We start from the raw sequence: 23,580 nt of genomic DNA on the forward strand, positions 1-23,580 counted from the left end.
TCCTATGGAGAAAATAAACAGGAAATATACTTCCAGAAGCAAAGCCACAAAAAGTGGGCAGTCACTCCTGCGCACTACTGCATGTGCAAATTAGCAACAGTATGTAGCTGTTTGTAACTCAAAAATGAGTCTTGTGACCTGTCAATTACTGTACCTTCAGACTGCCATGCCTCCTCAAGAAATATATGCTCCATGCCATGACTATGTAAATGTCTCGTCATCAAATAATCTACTGCTTCTGTGGTTTGACTTGAGGATAGAAAATCTCATGACCTGCTTGTTTAACCAGATGACAAGCATTTCAAACAATTATCCTGTTGTAAGACGAGGTTTTGGATGACTTTAATGTCATGCAATCCTGATAAAGCCTCAGTTAAGCATCGGTGGGATATCATGACGACCACTTACAGAGGCCCCCAAAAAGTGCTTGAGCCACACTTGAAAACAATCTGAATGTCATTGCATTAGATAGCAAAATAATAGCTTGTGAAATGCTTGTAGAAGTACATCCAGCCTCACTCAGTGGCCTTAATATGAATATATTAATATGAATGATATGCTAATGCTTGTATTATGAGACTGTACATCCATAACACCTCATCCAAATGAGTCATAAATGAAAGCAGCCTGAATTGATGAGAAAATATTTTACTATTTTTTCTGGTCTCAGTGTTGTCCATCTCCAATGCCGACTATAATCAAACCTGTAGCAGCTCACAAGATGATTTCTTTTAGTTATTTAACTTAGTTAGTTATATTTATGCATATTCTAACTTATAAAAATGATGAAAAATACAAAATAAATGTAGCATTAAATAACAAAATGAACAACATCAGAACAATTAATGACAGCAAATATAATGCACACAAAATTGCTGAAACAAAATTAACCGTGACAGTAAAACTGTACACGATATTTATTCTAAATGGCCATTATCAACCAGTTCATTTAAGCAACACTTGCTTCTATTTTTGGACATAATGCCACATAAACTGTTTGGGAGAAAATAGGAAGACAGGCAACTCAAATTAACCCTCAATACGGTGTCATAAAAATGTGACACTTACTATGTGAGATGATAAAAAAATATAAAAATCAGCAAACTGCAACACAATGATCTGTGAGGTCCGTCTGACGCATGTGTAAACAAAAAAATTACAAACAATTACAAAATAGTGCAGACAGAATGCAAAAACGCATTGGTCTCTTGTTCTACATGAAGCACAAGAATATTTTTGCAACTATTCTTAGAAGCTTTATCGATCATGAATGCACTTTCACACATGCATGACAATAAAACACCAAAGAAAACGTCAATCAATGGACTGATTCATACATGAATCACTTTATAACTCAAGACATTGACTGAAAAGCCTGACCGGAGATGGAAAAGCCAGCACTGATGGGAATCCTGAATAATCCGGGTCCATTATAATCAATGTGAGGTGATGATTAACTCCCAGAGTCAATTAGTTTAAAATAAAACAGATTTGCCTGAACAGGTTCACGCTGTGAGATGAACAATGTGCTGAAACAGACTGTTAAATTCAACCTGTTAAACTGAGAACAGACGACAATGACCCACATTAAAGGGCCCATACTGGTCAACCACTAAAGGCAATCTAGATTTTGGAAATTTAGGATGCAATAAGTTAACGTTAATAATCTTCAGAGAGATGGACTTTTGCATGGTTCTGCAAATTTTTTCACTGCGCCATAAAAAACATAAAGGAAGAGCTGTAATTAAAATTATCTGAGCCCTGAAGATCTACGCATGGCTCAATAATGTATTACAGAAGCTAATACAATTTTAAACAATACAGCCGCTTTCTCTAGGCCACATACAATCTCTTGATGTTTTTTTTTTTTTTTTTGTGGTGACAGACTGCAGGATGTTGAGGGGACAATATCCCCGTTGTTCTTGCAGAGAGCTGTATTTTTGGGGAACATTTGCTTGCATCATATTGCAGAGACTGGATATCATATACACACACACAACATATTCTATGCCATCAATGTTTTATCAGAACACAGATCTGCAAATGTAAACAGGTGGTGAACTACTAAACTTAAGATCAAACGCTGTCATTGGATCTCATTCATGAATCATGAGCCAACCGAATTTATGTCTGAATTGTTCATAAACCATTCTCATGTAAATTGTTGCACTCAATCTTTTGTTTTACAAAATATATACAAAACATTTCATTCTGCTTATGTTTCATTAATGAGGCTCAAAACCAGTAATTCTTCCTCTACTTCGTTATGCTGTAAAAAAAAAAAAAAAAATTTGAATTAAAATAATTAAATAATTGAAAACCTTTATTTATATAGAGCTTTTAACAATACAGATTGTGTCAAAGCAACTTTCCAATATCAAAATAGGAAAATAGTGTCAATAATGTAATGTAATGTTTAGTACATTTAAATTAAGTTTTAGGTATAATAACTGTATAATTTATAATTAATGTATGCAGATACACCATTTTTGATCAAAATTTGATTTAGGATTAGCATTGCTATAATCGATATTTCTGCAATCACTGTACAGAGGAAGTGCACTGCAATCTTGCAATTATTTCTCAAGTCTGTCTATTGCATCACCGTGAGCAAAGACTGGAAAGACTCAGGGCAAAATAACAGTTACTCTTTATGAACTGTATTATCCTACAAAGGACATCCTTTGATTGGACGATTGTTTATGCTGTGAGAGGCTTGACTGGCTAATTGCAAGGGTGTTCAATATAGTCCAATATTGGAGACTACATGGGAGGTAAGCCTGCTTCAGAAGGCCAAATGGAGCCTCCAGGCGATTTCAAGACCCCATCTACGCTTCAGTACCACACGAGACATTCAGCCTTTGATTGAAGAATAGAGTTGTTTTGCTTGTTCTTCATGGGGGATGGTGGAGAAGTAGGGCTGCACGATGGTTAAATTATTTTGTGATACATCTATCACATATATTAACATACTCTCCACATTATGAAAACTGGTAAAACCTTCAGAAGCTTCTCTTAAAAGTGAAAACAGCGAAACTCCATTACTTCCAATAATTCCAAATTATATTGATGTTTTTCTATTAAAACAACAAAAAGACTTTGTATTGTCACACAGAGGTTGCGTAACTATTTATTCAGGAGCCAAAATGGCAAACAACATATTTGAGATTTAAGTTTGGATTTATTAGTACATCATGGAGAATGTTTGCTTGCAGATTTATTTGCAGTAAATTGTGCAATCAGCCTTGTGAGGGAACACAAACTGGCTGTATTACACTTTCATTTGATTAGAAAAATCACAATGGAGATCTCAAAACTCCATCTAATGTGCTTGTCAGTGTTTTCAGCTCACCAGCACATTTTTGCAATGCAGTTGCCAGGTTGGAAAAATCAAGTAAAACATGGTGGGATGAAAAACATTTAAGATATGATTGTGGGATTTTAACTCTTGACATTTTCAGTATAAATGATCACAATTAAAATTTGAATCAGGCAGCCTTGGGTTTTGGTACATGAAAAGATGTTCACATACAATTTTCTTCCACAATGTGATGAATTTCCAAAGTAGAAATAGTAGAAATTTTAAAGCCATGTCAGCAGCTGAGGCTATTTTCAAAGCAAAAGCTGTTGTACATTTTCTTCCAACTGAGTTGGAAAAAATTAAATAAATCTGAATTAAATACAATAGAAAAATACAATATATATTTGAAATTTTGAAATTATATTTAAAAAACACATTTTCTGGAAGGATTTTATTAAACAAGTCCTTATGAGATCTTACTAAATAAAATTGTGGTTTACTTGCATTAAAAGCATAGCAGTCCAATAAGATATGCTTTATATAAAAGGGGGTCTTGCAGAAAATAAATAAGTTGGACCTTGATATTATGATATTTTCCAAGCGAAACAGTATGGTGGGATATGATTTTATCCATCTGAAATTAATTGGATTGTAAAAAGTGGGCATTTCATACAAGAATTTAGCCATGCGTGAAGTTTCTGAAAATAATATGTGTATTAAAATTGAAAGGTCAAATTTCATTACCTGTTGATTTTTAAGGCACATTAGCATACGTTAGAGATAAAAACAATATATTGGTCCAGCAATTTAATCATCTGATATTTGGCCATATCTGCATCAGTCGCATCAGTTTTGATTAATGCAAGTAATCATTATGCCTATATCAACAGTTGTCATCAACAGATAGCGCTCATTGCCTGATTTCATTTTAGCAGCAGTTCTGTGTGCATTTTATTTGCAACTTATTTCCTCATATTATCAGTCATCAGCCACCTTGCACACTAGATTATGGACATCGGCCACTGAAGATCCCATAATCAGTCGATAATCTGTTCAAAGACAGCTCAAGGGTTAAATCAGCTAAACGACACATCAACAAAATTACCCTAAAACATGCTCTTTGTCCATATACAAAAAGCTGCACTCAGTAATTAACAGCAATTTCCTGCACTTGCTGGCCCCTTCAAACCACTGATGGGCTTCATCCAGCCTCGAAGATACAACCACAACATCTCCATTAAGAATTAAAAGCCTCTGGTTCTGAACTTCACTCTCCTTTTCACACTATGTGTGCTCAGTATACATGAATATCTGCAATACTGCTGTCAAAAAACTCGGGTAATCCTGAGCACGAGTCATAAGGCTTCTTCCGGCAATGAAATGAAGAACATACTCTAACTCACCACAATATAATGTAATTAATTGGGCATGTACCAGAAATGCTGGGTGTGCTCAGATGCCTGCAGCAATGCAAAACTATTCCTTTATAAACGCACTGTTAGTCATGCAGGTTGTAAAGGTAGGACCTTAAATATGACTAAAATGTACCAAGCTCAACAATAGGTCCTAGCAAAATACAAACATTAATACATTCAACAAAACACTATGGTACCAAGTTTAAATAGCCTTGGAAATACTATTGTACTTTCTGTGCAATACCCGCACTGAGTATGATATTCTATTGTGAATTCATGAATTACGAATGTCATATTCTATATGAAACTATGGTTAAAGTTTTATTAATGATCACCATAATAATGCAAGGATCTAATGTACTTTCAAGAACACCATGTTAAAACCACTGTACATATATATACATAAACATGATAATACCACGGTACTCTGATACGCAAGTACTGTGACAGTACTATGGCATCAAATAATACTTTTTTTGATTAATATAACATTGTACCGAATGATTACCATATTCGCATACCTTGTTATACTCAAAGTACTTCAAAGAATACCACAGTACTACCACGGTATATGCCCAAAAAACATGGTAATTTTCATGCGATAACAATATTAACGGAATTCTGTGGTAACTAGGCTATAGTTATTGTGCTGAACACAATCACAGACAGATGACAATACCATAGTACTGAATGTACTCAGACGTGCCTCAAAGATTAGCAATAAATGTAACTTACCATACATTTGTGTTTTTTTCATTAGCGCAATAACTGTAGTACGTTAACTAACGTTAAGCTTTTCTGGCGGAAACTGCGGTTACCATGGTAAATTTTCATATGGGTCGCCAGTAACGTTACAGAGACTCACCTGTAGTATGAGCACGTCTTCCCGAGACCTTCTTCTGCATGGACTCACTTAAATCTCCCATCCTCCGCAAACACACACACACCGAACCGCAGAACCGACCCAGATCACGGTTCCGAGCCAGCCACAGGTCTCAGAACAGCAACAGTCCCGTTAATGCGGCGTCCCGTTTGCATTCACGCAAACACATGAAGGAGTGAGGATGTGTTTAATTGCGGCTGTCCAGAGCCGGGTTTTTATTTCATATCGATCGCCTCAGTTTCATTGACATTCCGCCGTAATGTCACCGATATGTTCACGCCTTTCCAAGCGCGCGTCGCGTCAGAAGCCGCTCCATATTCCCTTCAAACCGCAGAAATATGCACGCACGCACGGATCAAACATTTATTCCGTGACAGTCCATCTCCGCGTAGTAAAATCGTGCGGTGAGTCCAGATCCCGCGCTGTCCTCCGCAGCAGCAGCAGGTCCCAGTCAGATTGATTGCTGTATATCTTCGCTACGATCTTTTTTTCCATTGAAGCAACGTCGTTGCGATTCTCCATTCCAGTTGCGCACACTGGACCCGAATCCCGTTTCCCGCCTGCGCTCCTGGCGTAGCTCACGTCATCCGTTGGCTGCCGTAAGAGGCGCTGCGCTATTGACGTACGGCGCTGCGCTTTTCCGCTGCTTAGGAACCACTGGCACACTGCTGGGATGGGCTTTAGTGAATACAGAGGAGACTCCTCCGAAATAGTATGCTGGGCGTGGAACGACGTCATTTCCTGAATTTCTTAAGCCTTTGTAAGCAGCAGGGAGTGCCAATGGATGAGAAACAAATCAATTAGTAAATACATACATTTATAAAGTAATATAGGCTATACTGCTAAGATAGATCATTGATATACACAGTATTTGCTCTAGACAGATAGATAGATTTACATTCACATGTTATAATTTTAGATAGATAATTTATATACACAGTATTTACTCAGATAGATAATTTATATACACAATATATACTGTTAGACAGATAATTTATATACACAGTATTTACTCTAGATAGATAGAATATTTACTGTTAGATATAGACGGCAGGTGATCATTTATATAGATGATATACAGATATAGATTCATGTTAATTTAAGGGCATGATCTGGCTCTTCTTGATATAAACAGGTTCATACCAAATGGTCTTTGAGGTGTGTGGGAATTTGACGTAACACATTTTTACTGACATTACAATGCAAGTGAGCACGCAAAACATTTCTGCTCAGGTAAAACCTGTACAGGCACTCCCCAAAAATGCACCTTCTGTTACGGTAAAGGAATGATTGCCCCAGGATAGTAAATGTCTGTGATTACTGCAGACTGTAGCACCTATATGACGTCAATAAAGTAAAGTTACATAAAACTTCAATGCAACAACCATTACACCAGTTCGAGCCGAACGAAAGCACACGCACCCCAGCTGCACTGCGCCCCCCTGTTCTCACTGATGAAGTGGTACAGCCCAGTTCCTCTCCTCCTCCTCCTCTTGCTGCTGTGTCCTCCATCACTCCATTTCCTTTGATTCTGTTTCTCCTTGAGGACGGATTCAGGCCTTCCTGCAGAGCAGATCTCTTGGTTTCTCATCCCCTGTTTTGCCACCCTTCTTTGAAGAGAGGACGAGGTGAGCTAGGATTACAAGGCAACATAAAGAAGGTACGTTCCATCCATCATCATCTTTCCATCCATCCATCAGAACTGGAAGAGAATGTGATGCGCTGCTGTGGCCTGTGCAGCCATTGTAACTGCATCACTACAGAAATCATATCCATCACATGCTCTGTTAACCCATTTTCAGTCCGTCTTTCCATATTATGCATTCTCTGCATGGCTTCAGTCCTTTTTTTTATGATTTTATTTATTTTTAATGTAGAGTGCTCCCCTCCCCTCCACCAGTCCTGTATGACTCATGCAGATTCACAGGGATATTTCTGCATGCTGCAGATGAACTATTTCATGTTTAATGCTTCAGAAACGTCATTCTTTGTGTTTGGTGGGTGCAAAATGTCTGTACGGAACATGACTGATGTTAAGAGTTACTTGTCACTTTTGCCCCACATACCCTAAAAAAAGAGCTTCTACAGACAAAAGATGCACATGCTTTTTAAGGAAGCAACGACTAATGGATGCTGCCCTTTGGCTGTCTAATACAAGCAAATATAGCACGTGACAGTCAGTAGGCCACTGCATATACAGTAATGTCATTGCTACATCAAGGTCAAAGACTCAAATGTTTCCTGTGATATAATTCTGTTTTGGTGACATATTCACATATTTTTTCATTCCACCCATATGTATTTTCTGTGGCATACAAAAGGAGAATTGTCTTCAGCAGATTTTTTTCATATAATGCTAGTTTAGTCCACTGCTGTCAAGCAAAAATAAGTAAATAAATATGAGAAAATGTGAAATTATTCGAATTTTACCAGCATATGGTTTTATAATTTTATTTTTTACATGGGCTCAGTAAGGTTATATATATATATATATATATATATATAATTTACCAAAAGTGACAGTAAAGACCTTTATAATGTTACAAATAACTGCTGTTCTTTTGATCTTCCTATTAATATAAAAAATCAAAAACATCACGGTGCACAAAATATTAAACAGAACAACTGTTTTCAAAATTGATAATAATAAATGTTTCTTGTGCTGCAGATCAGCATATCAGAATGATTTCTGAAGGATCACGTAACACTGAAGACTGGAGTAATGATGCTGAAAATTCAGCTTTGCATCACAGGAATATATCACATTTTAAAATATATTAAAACAGAAAACAGTTATTTTAAATTATAATAATATTTCACAATTTCACTGTTTTTACTGTATTTTTATTCACATAAATGCAGCATTGCAGGGCTTCCTTCAAAAACATAACTGACCCAAACTTTTGAATGGTTGTGCACCTCAATCTCTCCTTTTTCTTTATATTTGTATTCCTAAAAGAAAGCCCAAAGAAAACCTGCCAGATTCCTCGACCCCTTGATCCCATTCCCACATGGAAGCAAAAGCCAAGGGAGCACCGAAGTCTGCCTCCAAAGCAGAGAAGAAGGAGGCAGCTCCACCGCCAAAACCAGACCCTGTCTCTGCTGAACCTGCAGAACCTGAGAAGCCAGCGGAAGATGGAGCGACCAACCAACAGGGGGCGGCGGAGTCTGCAGGAAGTAGCTGTGAAACCTTAGAAAATTTGAAGCCTTTCCTGATTGGAGGAGCTGTCATCGCCCTTGGAGCTGTATTGGTGGGCGTAATCTTATTAGCCAAGAAAAACTGACCCAAGGCCTATGATTGGTTGTTAAACTGTGGGGTTGATTAGTTCACAGACTATTAAAGTTTATATAAAGGGGTGGGGAGTCACTAGCGGGGTTAACATATGTCCTCTTTGTCTTGAACATGTGCTGGCCAGGATTTTCAAATTGCCAAAAAATTTCACACCTGCTGAAAGTAATGACTGAAAAGTAGCATGCAGGCATTGTACATAATCGACCCATCATGGCACACGAGAAGATGGGATCTACAGAGAACAGCCAAAGCAATGCAAATTCACATAGATACAATGTATGAAGACTGTAGAGATTGCTTCAATAGGAAAACAAAGTCAAAACCCGGGCATTTTAAGCAATTTAGAAATCCTGACCAGGACACGTGCAGGAAACCGAGTAGGCTACGTATGGTCACTCTACACACTAGGCGTCTTAATTTTATGCTGTACTTTAATTTCAGTGCTTGTGGTGACGTTCCTGCCAGCTATTAAAGCAAGCTAGAGATGCATTTAGGCCAAACTCTTTTCATATAACATTCGACTTAGTTGTAGCCAATGCACATTTACACCAAAACTTTCATCCTAGTCACTCTGCCTGCTGGTTGACGCTCAAAAACACCCTCATCCATGCCATAATGTTGAGATTAAACCGATTATCCAAAAATATTTCAGTTTTTCAAGCTGGACTTAAATCCATAACTGCCAACTGTAAGATACAATAACGTTAAGATGCATGATTCAAAGTTAAAAATACAGAATTATTCTGTCATTCATAGAAATTAAATGCCATTTATGTCTTGATATCAATAAAAGCAATTGGTTTCATACTTAAATGCTTGTGCAAATCCATATGTACATATCAAGCCACTGACATCTATTACAGTTAGGCCTGTATTGTTGAGAGAAGGTGTAGAAATGTAAAGAAAATCTCGGTTATTTCAAATATTATATGGGTTCATTTTGTATTTGACATCAGCCATCAAACAAACACAAGTCATTCAATAATCTTGCCTGTGAATCGCATACTGTGGACCATCTGTGCCATTTCAAAATCTTAGTTTCTTGTTTTAACGACGTTGACGATTTTCTGAAGTGGGCCAATGGAAATAGATGCAACGTAGATTATGACGGCTCTCGGCCAACAGCTTCAATTTCGCAGTTACACTATGATGAGCGCTACACACAACAAAAACAATCCCTAAATGCATGCAGACACAAACAATATACACTCACACGTCACATGACATACTGTTACAGAAAATTACATTTTCTTTAAAGTGCGTATATAATGCAATAATTCAAATAGAACTCTGTATTTAAAAGAAAGAAGACTGTGTATTAGTTGTGATACTGAGGGTAATGATGTGGATGATAATGCGGCAACAAGGTGGTTGTCTTGGTGGTGATGATGATGATGAGTGATTATGATTTTATTTGTTTGTTCTAATGAAGTTTACCTGTTCCTCTAATGTGGCCCCTTTCCTCCTGCCATATGTATTTATTTTGCACACAACCTCGCCTGCTGCCTTTCTGCTGTTCCTCGTGTGAATTAAAACAAGATGGCTCCCTTGTGACTTGATGACCTTATTAAAGGACAATGAACCATATTTTCCCAGACTCAGTGTTGTTTTTTCTCTAGTTATTTTTGGACAGAATTCAATAGCCTACTTGAAGTATGTTTTTTTTTTTTTTTTTTTGGACTTGCGACAGATATCTTTGCTATTTTTTTCATTTAATCTATTTACTAAATGAAGCACAGTCACTATTAACAAGGAATTAGTAAATCTGGTAATATAGAACTAGAAAAAGTAAGAACAACAACAAGGGTCAGGGGTTATGCATAATACTTAATCAATGGGTTAAATCAATCATCAAAGGACTTGCCTACATAAATGATTTCCATAGCTGTGTTTGATAGTCTTGCTGCAATCCTGCAAAAAAAAATGTATTTACTGAATTTTACATTATTACCGAATCATCTGGTTTTTAAAGTCTTGAAATAAATTGTGATTATTTTATTCTAGCCCTAGTTTTTAAAAATGATTATATTCCATCAACAACCCTAGTTTTTAACAGTATGGAACAATAATAAAATTAAACAATGTAAGAATAAATCTCTCAGTAAACACCTAATTTATTTTAAGGTTTTAAGACATTGATCGTTTAAAAACCGCTGATGTAGAGAAGGTTTCTGGCTAAAAGAAGCTACAAAAATAAATAAAACTTAAATATAAGACAATTTTATTTTTCATTTTGTTGTTACAGAGATATTGTGACTTTAATTTACACTAATTATTGGAGTTTGACAGAATGTTCTCATGTTGCTTCAGAAGCGCGCGGATCGCTTCTCATGACCGTGTTTCCGCTCGTGCGTATTTGACAAACGCAACGCGGAAATTACGCAGATGTAGTGCGTTTATTGTAAGCGCGCAAGAGGAACGTGTGTAGCGTGCGAGATTGTTTTGGTAATGTTTCTTACATTTTTTGACATCTTCCATAATAATAACCGGTTCTAATTGTAAGAGTTTAGTTATGGATTCTTAACTAAGGAAAATATCTTGAGCTGAACGGCTCTATTACACATTTTATGTAGTGTTACTGTAAATCTCTAGGCATCACATGTATATCTCTACAACTATTTTTGAGTTTTGTGTTGTTTCGTCTCTATCTATCTATCTATCTATCTATCTATCTATCTATCTATCTATCTATCTATCTATCTATCGGCATATTTTTGAAGAGTAAAACCTCATAAGCCATCGTGAGAACCTCTGTTTATTGAGACAAATAGCATATGCTTATATTAATTCATTGATTTATTAAAAACATTGCTTATCTTAATTCAAAAGCTTGGTACCTGACATAAAATTAACAAAATGCATGCAAATGACATCCAAAAAAAAAAAAAGTCCAGCAATCTCTAGTAAATTCTTTTTAAAAATCCTTCTCCACGGTTTCACAGACAAGGCTTGAGCCTTGTCCTAGACTAAAATGTAAGTCTGAGCTGTTTCAACAGAAATAAACTTGCAGTGACTGATCTTAAAATATATCAGTGCCTTTGTTTTGTCTCAAGATGCACACCAGTAATGTTTATTCTAAGGCACGTTAAGAAAAATTACTTGAATGTCCTAATTGAACTATGGCCTAATCCTGGTTTAGTCTAAGCCTTGTCTGTGAAACCAGGTCCTTATCTGATAATTATGAATGATTGGAATAATCTAGTCAAAAACAGGTTAACTGTGGGTTCTCTAATAAACGCTGACTTTTTCTTCAATTCAGGTCTCTTGTCCTTCACCATGATCATCCCCATTCGCTGCTTCACTTGTGGGAAGATTGTTGGGAACAAATGGGAGGCGTATTTAGGTCTTCTTCAAGCAGAGTATACAGAAGGGTGAGTTCGTGAAATTTCCATGCAGGTTTGATTTCTCTGCGTGTTTTCCGTGATAGCAGTGGTGCCGAACTGAATCTCACTCTGCTGATTTTCACAGTGATGCTCTTGACGCTCTGGGTTTGAAGAGATACTGCTGTCGCCGGATGCTTCTGGCTCATGTGGATCTCATTGAGAAGCTGTTGAATTATGCACCGCTGGAGAAATGAGGAGCCTTCTGTGAAATTGAAGATGAAAATCCCACTCAACCTCATATTTTCAAAGACTTGATCCTAATGGAAGAAATACAGGCACGGACATGGCTGGTTCATTAGACTATATCTGAAGCAAGCTTATGATGTTGAATTTTTGTTTATTAGCATTTTGTTACATAAAGATTGAAATGTATCTGTTGTGTGGTTCATTACATTTTTTTTTTTTTTTAATATCACAATATCTTAGAGGAGCAAGTAAAACCTAGATATATTCTTTGCTTCTCTTCACCTGTCTTCAACTAGTGTTATCAAAACACTGAGGGAATCCAGTGTGGGCATCTGCTTCATTGGCTCTACCCTCTTAGTTAGTGTGCGTGCTTTTTGTACAAAAATACCCCCAACCTTAGCTCAAAAATGCAAAATCTTTTTCTTTTTTTTACTATATAACAGTGATTCATATTGACACATCTGTTAAGTGTTGGAATGACAAAAAAAAAGTAGAGAACAGTGCAATTTAAGTGATTTTAATCTTACCATGTTACCTCAGAAATCTCATATAAAAGCACTTGCCATCACACAGTTATCATTATTAACTAAAACTATTTAAAACATTCTTGTTAATGCAAATAAAGCTGAAAAAATCTAAATATTAGATGGAAAAAAATGTAAACAAAAATGATAAATGTTGCCTTGCCAAGTAACTGATGTGTTTAGGTTGAAGCACTAAAATGAAACTGGAAATAAAAACCAAAACTTCAATTAATTTTATTTACCAAAATAGTAATACCATAATATTTACCAAAAAATATTTAAACAAAAGTATTAAAATGAAAACAAAATATTAAGATAAAAGCTAATTCCGAATATATAAATAATACTAAAATAACTGCTAGGTGTGTTGTTAACTTTGATAAACATATTTTGCCAGATTTAAGTCGTTAGGACCTGTGTAATTTGTATTTTGGGGGACAAATTAAACTAAGGCCTAAAAATATTCGTTTTAGTCTTTGGAATGTAATTTGAGTTTATTTTCAGACAGGTTTTATGTTTATTTTGCGTATAATAAACGTAAAGCAAAGAGAATTAATATGGGATTACTGTACATAATTAGTATCACTGTCTCTTTAAAAATTGATATAACGCCGAAAACGTCCATCCGCTCGCACAAGAGCTCACTGAAATACATTCCCCGGGAACCAAAGACTAGCTTTCATTAGACTTAACCTTTATTAAACTCACGCGTCTCAGCCCAGAGGTCAAGGACAAACTCGAAGGTTAAAATACACACCTGTTTTGTCTTCACGACATAGAAACAAAGAACTATTCAAAGCAACATTCAAATAATATTCAAATAAGAAAGCGATATCGACCTTACCAACATGGCGCCCTCTGCACGGCGTTTCCTGATTTGATTGTGAAACAGTTGCATAAACTCTCCTTCAAAATAAAAAACAGTCAGCCGAACACCGGATCAGCCACACATCACTGAAAATACTCCACGATAACATGTTTTCAGCAATGATCGCACGAAAGGTACGTTTGCATGCTTTGCATTTATATGTGGCGACAGGTTTTAAAGATCACATTTGACCTCATATGTGTCTGAGGTGAGATAACAAAGGTCCTCTTTCTGCAGCCCATCATACCAATATCATACAGCTAATGTATAACATCCAAATAAACGCAGGGGTGTGGAAAAACTGTTTAGTTGGATTTTTATCTTGTTGTCTTTTGACTGGGCAGAAGAGGACGCTAACTGTACTCTAAAATCATACACAAGACTCATTTCACTCTTTAAAAAAAAAAAAAAATACTAGTTACCTTTATCTTTTTTTCCTTTTTTTAAAGAAGACAATGTCCTGAGCAGGTATTTTTACTTGTTTATGAATATCTAATGTTACAGATTATTCACCTCTTGAGACCTTGTTTTGTACACACACAAACACACACACTAAATATATATATATATATATATATATATATATATATATATATATATGAAAACCAGGGTTATTATAGTTAACCGAAGCTATATCTTTCCAGGTCGTTCATTCTGTTTGCCGGGCATCATCACTGTGTCCAGCTGTCAGCACAGTGATTTCTCGGGGATACCGCGGTGATGCCCCAGAACCGACCATCATTGAGATCCCTCTGCCCCCGTGGCAGGAGAGGACAGGAGAATCCCTGGAGATCAAGAAGAAGAGACTCCTGTATGAGAGCCGCAAGCGAGGCATGCTGGAGAACTGCATCCTTCTGAGGTCAGCAGGTCAAGAACACCTCTAGATAAATGCCACCGACTCAACAGACAGCTAGACTTATTCTAGCAAGCAAAGTCTTGGCAACAACATATAATATTGTCTGAGTGTATCAAAGTATGTTCAGGATGAGTTCTAATGAGTTGTATACACTGAATACTATTTACAAATGAAGAGTTCATTTGCAAAGACGGATAACTACGTTTTCAAAAATCATGTTTTTTCATTGTGCGTTCCAGTTAATCTCAATCAAATTGCAGTTGGGTTATTGTGATTAGGTTAAAAAAAATATAATTAAAAATTGATAAAAAATTATATACACACACACACACACACACACACATACATATATATATATATATATATATATATATATATATATATATATATATATATACCGTATTGTCCCGAATATAAGACGACCCTGATTATAAGAAGACCCCCCTTTTTCCAGATGTACCTTTTGGAAAAAGGCTTTTTGAAAACCAAATATAGTTTTTTTTTCTCTCTCTCTCTGTAAAACATTTTTTCTTAAATTATTTTCAAATTGCATATTTTTCCTATTTTAATTTTTGTTTTGAAAATATGGTAAATACTGGTAAAATGCACCAACAATGACATTGAAAATATACACTTTTTGATATACCATTGAAATAACAGGTAGCCCATTTGAATTATATAACATTTAGGCATTTATAACATCTCAATTTTATTAACAGTAGAAGTTAAATCTTATTGTAGTCTTCAAATCTGGGTACTGTCTTATGTTTTAAAACCACTTACAGAGGAAGTTTGTTCCCATCAGGCTAACATGACAGTCACGACATATTACATATTTCATGGCACACTCGTTTTATGCGTTTTTGGCGCCACCTATTGTTGTGGGTGTATTACTGACATGTCAAAGTCTAGACCCTGAATATAAGACGACCGCGTTTTTTCAGATGTACTGTATTTTCAAGAAAAAAACATCGTCTTATATTCGGGTCAATACGGTATATATATTTCGTACATAATCTTGATGTACGAAAATAAGTAAATTGGAAATAAAAACTATAAAAAACACAAACTATATACACATTAAAAACAAAAACTATTAAAATGACAAGCACACAACAAAATTACTAAAATTAAATTGAAAACAGAAGATATAAAATAACAACTAATTAAAAATATTAATAAAGACTATAACAGTATCTCAGTGATTTTAAAGATAAAATGTAAAAAATAATACTGTTCCATATTAATTATTATGGTAAAACTTTACAATAAGGATCCATTTGTTAACATTTGGTTAATGGATTAACTAACATTTACTAACAATAAGCATTTGTTACAGTATTTATTAATCTTTGTTGAGATTAGTTCATAAAATACAACTGTTCATTATTAGTTCATGTCTATTAAATAATATTAACAAATACAACGTTTGATTGTAATAATGTATTAGTGAATATTAATGCTAATGTAAATGCATTTTTCATTGTTAATGTTAACCATTGTTAATGTTAACAAATGGAACCTTTCTACCATTATTATTATTAATCATACTGACTTGGTTAGATTTTCTTTTTTAAGTTTAAACCAAACATAAGCATAATATTTATTCCTACATACCATATTACTACTCTGTGACTTTTTTTTTGTTACCAGCCTTTTTGCTAAGCAGTACCTGAACACAATGAGTGAATCTCAGTTAAAGCAGTATGACAGACTCATCAATGAACCCAGCAACGACTGGGACATCTACTACTGGGCAACAGGTATGTGTGAACAGACAAACTAAACAGATAGAAGAGATGAACAGTGGTGCACAGCTCAGGCATTCAGTTGAAATCTAAATCAAGAGTTTGACTTGATTTTATCCATTGATTTTTTTTTTCTTTCTTTGTAATAACATGCACTGGTTTATCACACACAATAAGACCAGGAATGTGTTTCTAAATATGGTCTTCCTCCCGTCAGAGGCTCAGCCGACACCTGATGTGTACGAGGGCGAGGTGATGGACATGCTCAAAGAGTTCACCAAGAACAAGGACATGGAGCAGCGTCTAGATGCCCCTAATCTGGAATATCTGGACAAGAGCAGTTAAAACTCGCCTTCTGCCAGAGACTGTCATAGAGAAGCAGAACTGAGCTCATACGAACACATCTTATTTAAGAGGACAGACACCTGAGACCTGTTCAGAGTCATGTTAAAGGTGCCTGGGATTAAATATTACATTAGTGACTATAAAACGCACATCATATATTGGACAGTTTGCATGTACACATAAATAAAATTTTCAACAACTTTTATGTCATCATAAAAAGCTGATCCTTTGATTCATGTTAATATATACTTTAAATAAACTTACAATTTCTACATATGTATAGAATAAATTTATTTAAAATGCCTGTATATGTGTGTGTACAGTTAATTTTAAATAGAATTATGAAAATATATATAATGTTAAATTGTCAATTATATACTTTATATATAAATATTTCAATTAAATGAAATATTCATTGACTCTAAAGTAAACTATATATGAAGAGTTCAGATGCATTTTCAGTTATTTCACTTTAATGGCAATAAAAATAACCGATTCATTGCCATTAAAGTGAAATTACTGAACCTACACATAGGAGCCTGATAAAAATGTTCATTTTAGAAGAACATTTCAAACGGTACTTAGAGACTTTTGCATCCGAACTCTTCATATATACAGTCATGACCAAAAGTATTGGCACCCTAGGTAAATATGATCAAAGAAGGCTGTGAAAATTAATCTGCATTGTTAATCTAACCTTTCACTGGATAATAAGAATTTTAAACAGGGGGGAAATATCATTATGAAATAAATGTTTTTCTCTAATACACATTGGCCACAATTAACGGCACCCTTTTATTCAATACTTTTTGAAACCTCCATTTGCCAGTTTAACAGCTCTAAATTTTCTCCTCTAATGCCTGATGAGGTTAGAGAACACCTGACAAGAGATCAGAGACCATTCCTTCATCCAGAATCACTCCAGACCCTTTAGATTCCCAGCTCCATGTTGGTGCTTCTTCTCTTCAGTTCACCCCATTCATTTTCTACAGAGTTCAGGTCAGAGGACTGGAATGGCCAGCAGAAGCTTAGTTTTGTGCTCAGTGACACATTTTTGTGTTGTTTTTGAGGTTTGTGTTTGGATTATTGTACGGTGGGAAGATCCAAACATGGCCCATTATAAGATTTCTAACAGAGTCAGTCACTTATTGATTTTTTTATCTGTTGGAATTTGATAGAATCCATGATGCCATGTGTCTAAACAAGATATTCAGGACCTCCAGCAGAAATATAGGCCCACAACATCAAAAATACAGCAGTATATTTCATTGTACACATGGGTACTTTTTATCCCTGTGTTCACCAAACCCATCTTGAGTGTTTGCTGCTAAAAAGCTCATTTTTTAGTTTCATCTGACCATAGAAGCCAGTGCTATTTGAAGTTCCAGTCGTGTCTGATAACTGAATATGCTGGAGTTTGTTTTTGGATGAGCGAGGAGAATTTTTCTTGAAACCCTCCAAAACAACATGTGGTGATGTAGGTGCTGTTTGACTTTTTTTTTTTTTTTTTAAGGTTTTCTGACCCCGAGACTCAGCTATTTTCTGCAATTCTCCAGCTGTGGTCCTTGAATAGTCTTTAGCCACTCAAACCCTCCTCCTCACCGTTCATTAGGACGATATAGACACACATCCTCTTTCAGGCAGTTTCCTAACATTTTCTGTTGATTGGAAATTCTTAATTATTGCCCTGATGGTGGAAATGGGAATTTTCACTGCTCTAGCTCTTTTCTTAAAGCCACTTCACTAATTTGTGAAGCCCAATTATCTTTTGCTGCACATCAGAAATATATTCTTTGGTTTTTCTCATTGTGATGGATGATTAAGGGAATTTGGCCTTTGTTTTCCATCCTATTTATATTTCTGTGAAACAGGAAGCCATGGCTGGATAATTTCATGTTCATAATCACCCTGGAGTGGTCAAAATTGTAAATATGAATAGGAATATACTTCAGAGATATTTTACTTATAAGAATTTCTAGGGGTACCAATAATTGTGTCCAACGTGTATTTGAGAAAAACATTTATTTCATAATGAGATTTCCCCATTTTCAATTGTTTTAGTTCAATGAAAAGGTTAGATTTTTGTGATAAAAAAAAAAAAATTAAAGATCAAAAGGATTAATAATGCAGGTTTATTTTCAGAGCCTTCTTTGATCATATTTACCGAGGGTGCCAATACTTTTGGCCATGACTATATATATATATATATATATATATAATACATATACATATATATAATAAAAAAACCCCCCCTGCAATTCTGATTTTGAATAAATACTGTAAAAGTGACTGATGTGAAAATACCAGTTGTATTAAAGTTTGTTCTAATTGATGACTGTGGTGTTTGTTGCAACGGGTTTATAACAAGCATAGGAAGAGTATTTTTAACGATTATTGTCAATTTAATATATTATTTCTGTTTGTCTTTTTCACATGACATGGAAGTGAAGTTGCGTGAAGTTCATTCGATAAAAGGTTTTTACAGTACTTTGCTACAGGCATTGAAAAGTTCACAGTGTGATTCATGAAGTAGCTCAGTTTACAACAAATTAGGGTGTATTCAAAGCTCATTCACAAGGTTGTGCTAATGCACCAATGAGGTTTGATATCGCTGAATAGAACAGACTGATTGCCTCTATTTATGTAGTTATAATTTAAAATTATAAATTTGTCCACACACAAGATGAGAGACCCTGAGCCTTGGATTCAAGATTTAAAAGGGCTTTATGCACAAAAGAGACCTGATGAGATCTGAAAGGGTCACTTCAGACAAGAATATGGTTGTTGCTAGTCAAAATAAATTTCTCAAGATGTATTTGGACATTTGTCACATTTAAAAATGTTTGTATTTCATTGCATTTTGTTTTTCATTAATGCAATGGCTTGCAGATTGCATTGGCATACTATAGATAGATAGATAGATAACATAGCCTACACAATATATACTGTTAATTGTAGAAAGAGATAGATTACATAGCCTACACAATATATACTGTTAATTGTAGAAAGAGATAGATAGATAGATAGATAGATTACATAGCCTACACAATATATACTGTTAATTGTAGAAAGAGATAGATTACATAGCCTACACAATATATACTGTTAATTGTAGAAAGAGATAGATAGATAGATAGATTACATAGCCTACACAATATATACTGTTAATTGTAGAAAGAGATAGATAGATAGATAGATAGATTACATAGCCTACACAATATATACTGTTAATTGTAGAAAGAGATAGATAGATAGATTTATTTATTTATTTATTTTTATTTTTATCTCCATTCGATTGGATCAAAGTCTAACGTGTATTTTGAACTCTCTCTACCAGAAGATGGCAGACTTTTCCTTTATAATGAGATGAATGTCCAGAGATGTGCAGCAACTAATGCAGTTCCTCCCTGTTGAAACGCATCCAAGTATTTTGACTAATGGAGTCTTTGTCATCATCATCACACTCAAGCAGCGCGCTTCGCGCCAAAACAGATCCGACACTGCCCTGAATGCTGAGGTACACAGACGTCAAAGGGCATACCACGATTTGACGGCAGTGAGCTTGTAGTCATGACAGTTTTCGCCTTTAAGCAAGCGTTGCCCCAGATATGTGTGTGTACCTGTGTACCCTGCATTTCTGAAAATGACTAAACACAGCCGCTCTCGCTGCTAAAAAGCACAGATACTCTACCACTGGGCCGTGCTTCATTCACATAATGGGTTCCAGAGTGAATACCAATAAATCACAATTTCTTCAGAAAAGGACAGGTCACGGTTCTTCACTGGAATCTATAAATAAACTCCAACTTCAATGGAACCTTTTTAATGCACAAATTGTTCTTTAGATTTTTAAGTGGTGATTTTAAAGACCCCATGTGGTGAAAATCAAGCTTTAACATTGTTTGCATGTTTATCTGGTGGTTTTAATATGCTTAAAGACAAATCACGTGCAAATTCACCAGTCAACACCACTGCTGAGCATTTTTTCTCCCTAAAACTGCGGTGTCTCAAAAATGCGGTAGCCTACCAATCCTGACAGCTTGCAGTTTGGGGCTTTTCATATCATTAGCAAACAGTTACCTGAGTGTGAGCTATGTTTCTGGAATGGCAAACGGGAACCTGGTTTGTGAACAATAGTAGCAATTTTACAATCAAAAAACAATTTTAGCTGTTTGATAACACAGTCAATCCAAAGGGTAATGATATCAATTACTGTCACCTGTTCCATGTTGTAGAGAGCAATATATATAAAAAGCATTACCACTACCAACCTGTATAATTCACTCTGCCTCTTCAGAATCTGTTTCTGGTTTAACAATATGGCTGAATGAATCCAATATTGTCACTTATCGTTGCATAGCATTTACTACTCAAGTGAAACGACTGAAAGTGTTGCAGGTTCAAGCTGGTGTGATTGAGTGAGTGGAGGCGGGGATAAGTCATTCTGATAAACAGAGATGAGTTGTAAAGGACAAACTTTGTGACTGCTGGGGGACTTTAAGAACTGTTCACTGAAAAGTTTTAGTTACTATTTACTTTACTCTTTTTCACCTACTATACACGTGGTAGGGAAGTATGCGATTTTGGATGAAATAAAAAAAAGCCTCATGAACACACACACACAATGCCTTAGCACTGACAATATAGGCAAGCAACAATCACATTGTTTTACAGAAAATGTAAAAATTCACTGTCTTACTGTTATTTTGAGATAATGCATGCTCTGCACATCACCCTAAGTCCTGGACAGGAACATGAAGGGAGGGTGATATTGTCATATAGCTTTAGAAAGGAACTGCTAGCACTGTTGCCAAGCCATATAAAGCCACAGAAAAGAAGAGGAAATGGTGGAGGAAGAAGGGAAAAATATAGAAAGAAAAAAAGTGCAGAATGTCAAAGGCAAACATACTGTATATAGCTACTATGTTCAAAAGTTTGGGGTTGGTAAGATTTTGTAATGTTTTTGAAAATCTTCACCAATGCTCACCAAGGCTGCATTTATTTGATCAAAAATACAGTAAAAGTAGTAAAATGTTATTACAATTTAAAATAAAGCCTTACTATATGAATATGCTTTAAAATGTGATATATTCCTGTGATGCAAAGCTGAATTTTTAGCATCATTACTCCAGTCTTCAGTGTCACATGATCCTTCAGAAACTTCACCCACCGGTAAAAACAAAAATCGGCGCCTAAGCCTGTGGGCACTGTAATGAAATTGTGTAAATAGCACAAATAAATAAATAGAACAAGGATGGAAATTAAACAATGTATACGTTTTTATTTATTTTATTTTTTTCAAGTTTGTAGGCCTTCACTGTATAAATTTAAATAAAGATTAATTCTTGTTAAAACAACAAAGTAATTCAGTAAAGAGCAGTGAGTGATTTTCTCTCTTTTAATTTCTTGGATTAACATTAAGGACACCGACACAGCAGCTAGTAAATTAGGCGAACACAGAGCATGAGTACTCACTTGAGTTCTGTTGCTTGAATGCTTTTAAATCACTTCAATGTTTAAATTGGCAAGGCTTAAAACACGTGCAAATGATAAGCTTTCGTGACAATGCCCATCAACTGTCCTGAATGTCTTTTTAGGCTGGCCTCGGGCAGTCGGTTCAAATCGCCAGGGGCCCCTATAATTGTCACCACCTTTCACCCCACTAGCGACGGCCCTGTACATCTGTACACTGTGATTCTGGTCTCTTCTTGCTTATTCTATCATTTTTATATGGTGTATTTTGTTGTTTAATTAGTTTTTGTAAAGCTCTTTGATATGTAACATTAATTATGCATAATTACATGCAAGTAACCCTAAAATAAACCCTGATCCCAACCCTAACCATATAGTAAGTACATGTACTTAATTAATATTACTCTGTACTTAAACGTATAGTTACATTGTAACAAGGACACCTTAAAATAAAGATTATTATTATTATTATTATTATTAGTATACCAGTGGTATAGTTTAGTTTGTGTTACATTGTACATCAAGTGGACACAGTAAATTGTTAAATGTATACTTGCAAACAAATATCAAACCTTTAAACTTATGAATATTACCATAAACTGCATAAGTCTAACAATATGCATCATTATTAACATGACATAGGCTGAATTTGAAAAGTAACCATTGTAAATGCAGAAACAACAGTAGAAGTGTGATTTACCAAATGAACATACAAGCAAAAACATCAATGAGATTCAGTATGAGTGTAAGGAGCTGCATATGGCTTCATTTTACTCAGTGTCTATCATCTAGTCAGCGGTTTTTGATTGTAAGTGTATAGTATAGAGTTTGATTGAATCGGTTTTGTATCTTTGACATGCGTTCACTGTGAAAAACATCTGAGACCTTGTTGTCTTATAAAGGACGCACTCACATATGCTTTTGTGAGAGGCTGGTAGCTGATATGCATTCACACACACACACACACACACACACACACGCACGCACACCTCTCAGACAGAGAGACTGTGTGATACCTGGCTCACAGGTGAGCTCTGCCTTTATATAGCATTGAAAGAGCCTGCTGTGTGATCTCACTGACCTCTGCCATCTGTCTCTATGGAGATGAGGAGAAAAGGAGCCGGCCAGAGCTGCTGCGTAACACTTCCACATATAACCACTGAAGACATCTACACTGCAGCCCAACCGACCAACACTACAAAAACACACACATAAAAGTGTTATCTGAAGGTTAGGTACTGTGTAGGTTTTTGTGGAAATATTCACCATGTTCTGAGAGCTGCATTAAAAAAAAAAAAATCATTATA

General features: G+C 35.5%; 3 protein-coding genes across 5 annotated transcripts in view; 2 read left to right on the forward strand and 1 right to left on the reverse strand.

The window, feature by feature from the left end:
- The window catches only part of dagla (diacylglycerol lipase, alpha), a 40,130-nt gene extending 34,024 nt beyond the window's left edge, over positions 1-6,106 (reverse strand). Inside the window, exon 1 of one of the 3 annotated variants that reach the window (XM_058781943.1) lies at positions 5,582-6,094. The gene's annotated coding sequence lies outside the window, so the exon portion shown is untranslated. Of the gene's footprint in view, positions 1-5,451; positions 5,481-5,581 lie in introns of those variants that run through there. The other 2 variants (XM_058781944.1, XM_058781946.1) reach the window with 2 other exon arrangements.
- A 5,090-nt stretch (positions 6,107-11,196) lies between these two features.
- Positions 11,197-12,646, forward strand: polr2l (RNA polymerase II, I and III subunit L). The gene is made up of 3 exons (XM_058782611.1): positions 11,197-11,336; positions 12,151-12,262; positions 12,360-12,646. The coding sequence occupies exons 2-3, from the start codon at positions 12,168-12,170 to the stop codon at positions 12,466-12,468; spliced, it is 204 nt and encodes a 67-aa protein (XP_058638594.1). The 5' UTR covers positions 11,197-11,336; positions 12,151-12,167; the 3' UTR covers positions 12,469-12,646.
- A 986-nt stretch (positions 12,647-13,632) lies between these two features.
- On the forward strand, positions 13,633-17,105 carry sdhaf2 (succinate dehydrogenase complex assembly factor 2). Its single transcript, XM_058782070.1, has 4 exons — positions 13,633-13,986; positions 14,497-14,711; positions 16,362-16,471; positions 16,674-17,105. Exons 1-4 carry the CDS (start codon positions 13,960-13,962, stop codon positions 16,799-16,801), a joined length of 480 nt encoding a protein of 159 aa, XP_058638053.1. The 5' UTR covers positions 13,633-13,959; the 3' UTR covers positions 16,802-17,105.
- Positions 17,106-23,580: the final 6,475 nt, after the last annotated feature.

Source organism: Onychostoma macrolepis, chromosome 07, assembly GCF_012432095.1.
Source record: "Onychostoma macrolepis isolate SWU-2019 chromosome 07, ASM1243209v1, whole genome shotgun sequence".
NCBI lineage: Eukaryota > Metazoa > Chordata > Actinopteri > Cypriniformes > Cyprinidae > Onychostoma > Onychostoma macrolepis.

Bases quoted from the DNA above. Each gene is read 5' to 3' on its own strand.
- polr2l (XM_058782611.1), top strand. From the start codon at position 12,168: ATGATCATCCCCATTCGCTGCTTCACTTGTGGGAAGATTGTTGGGAAC. The intron at 12,263-12,359 runs GTGAGTTCGTGA...TGATTTTCACAG, and splicing joins CAAGCAGAGTATACAGAAGG to TGATGCTCTTGACGCTCTGG.
- sdhaf2 (XM_058782070.1), top strand. From the start codon at position 13,960: ATGTTTTCAGCAATGATCGCACGAAAG. The intron at 13,987-14,496 runs GTACGTTTGCAT...ATATCTTTCCAG, and splicing joins CAGCAATGATCGCACGAAAG to GTCGTTCATTCTGTTTGCCG. The intron at 14,712-16,361 runs GTCAGCAGGTCA...TTTTGTTACCAG, and splicing joins GAGAACTGCATCCTTCTGAG to CCTTTTTGCTAAGCAGTACC.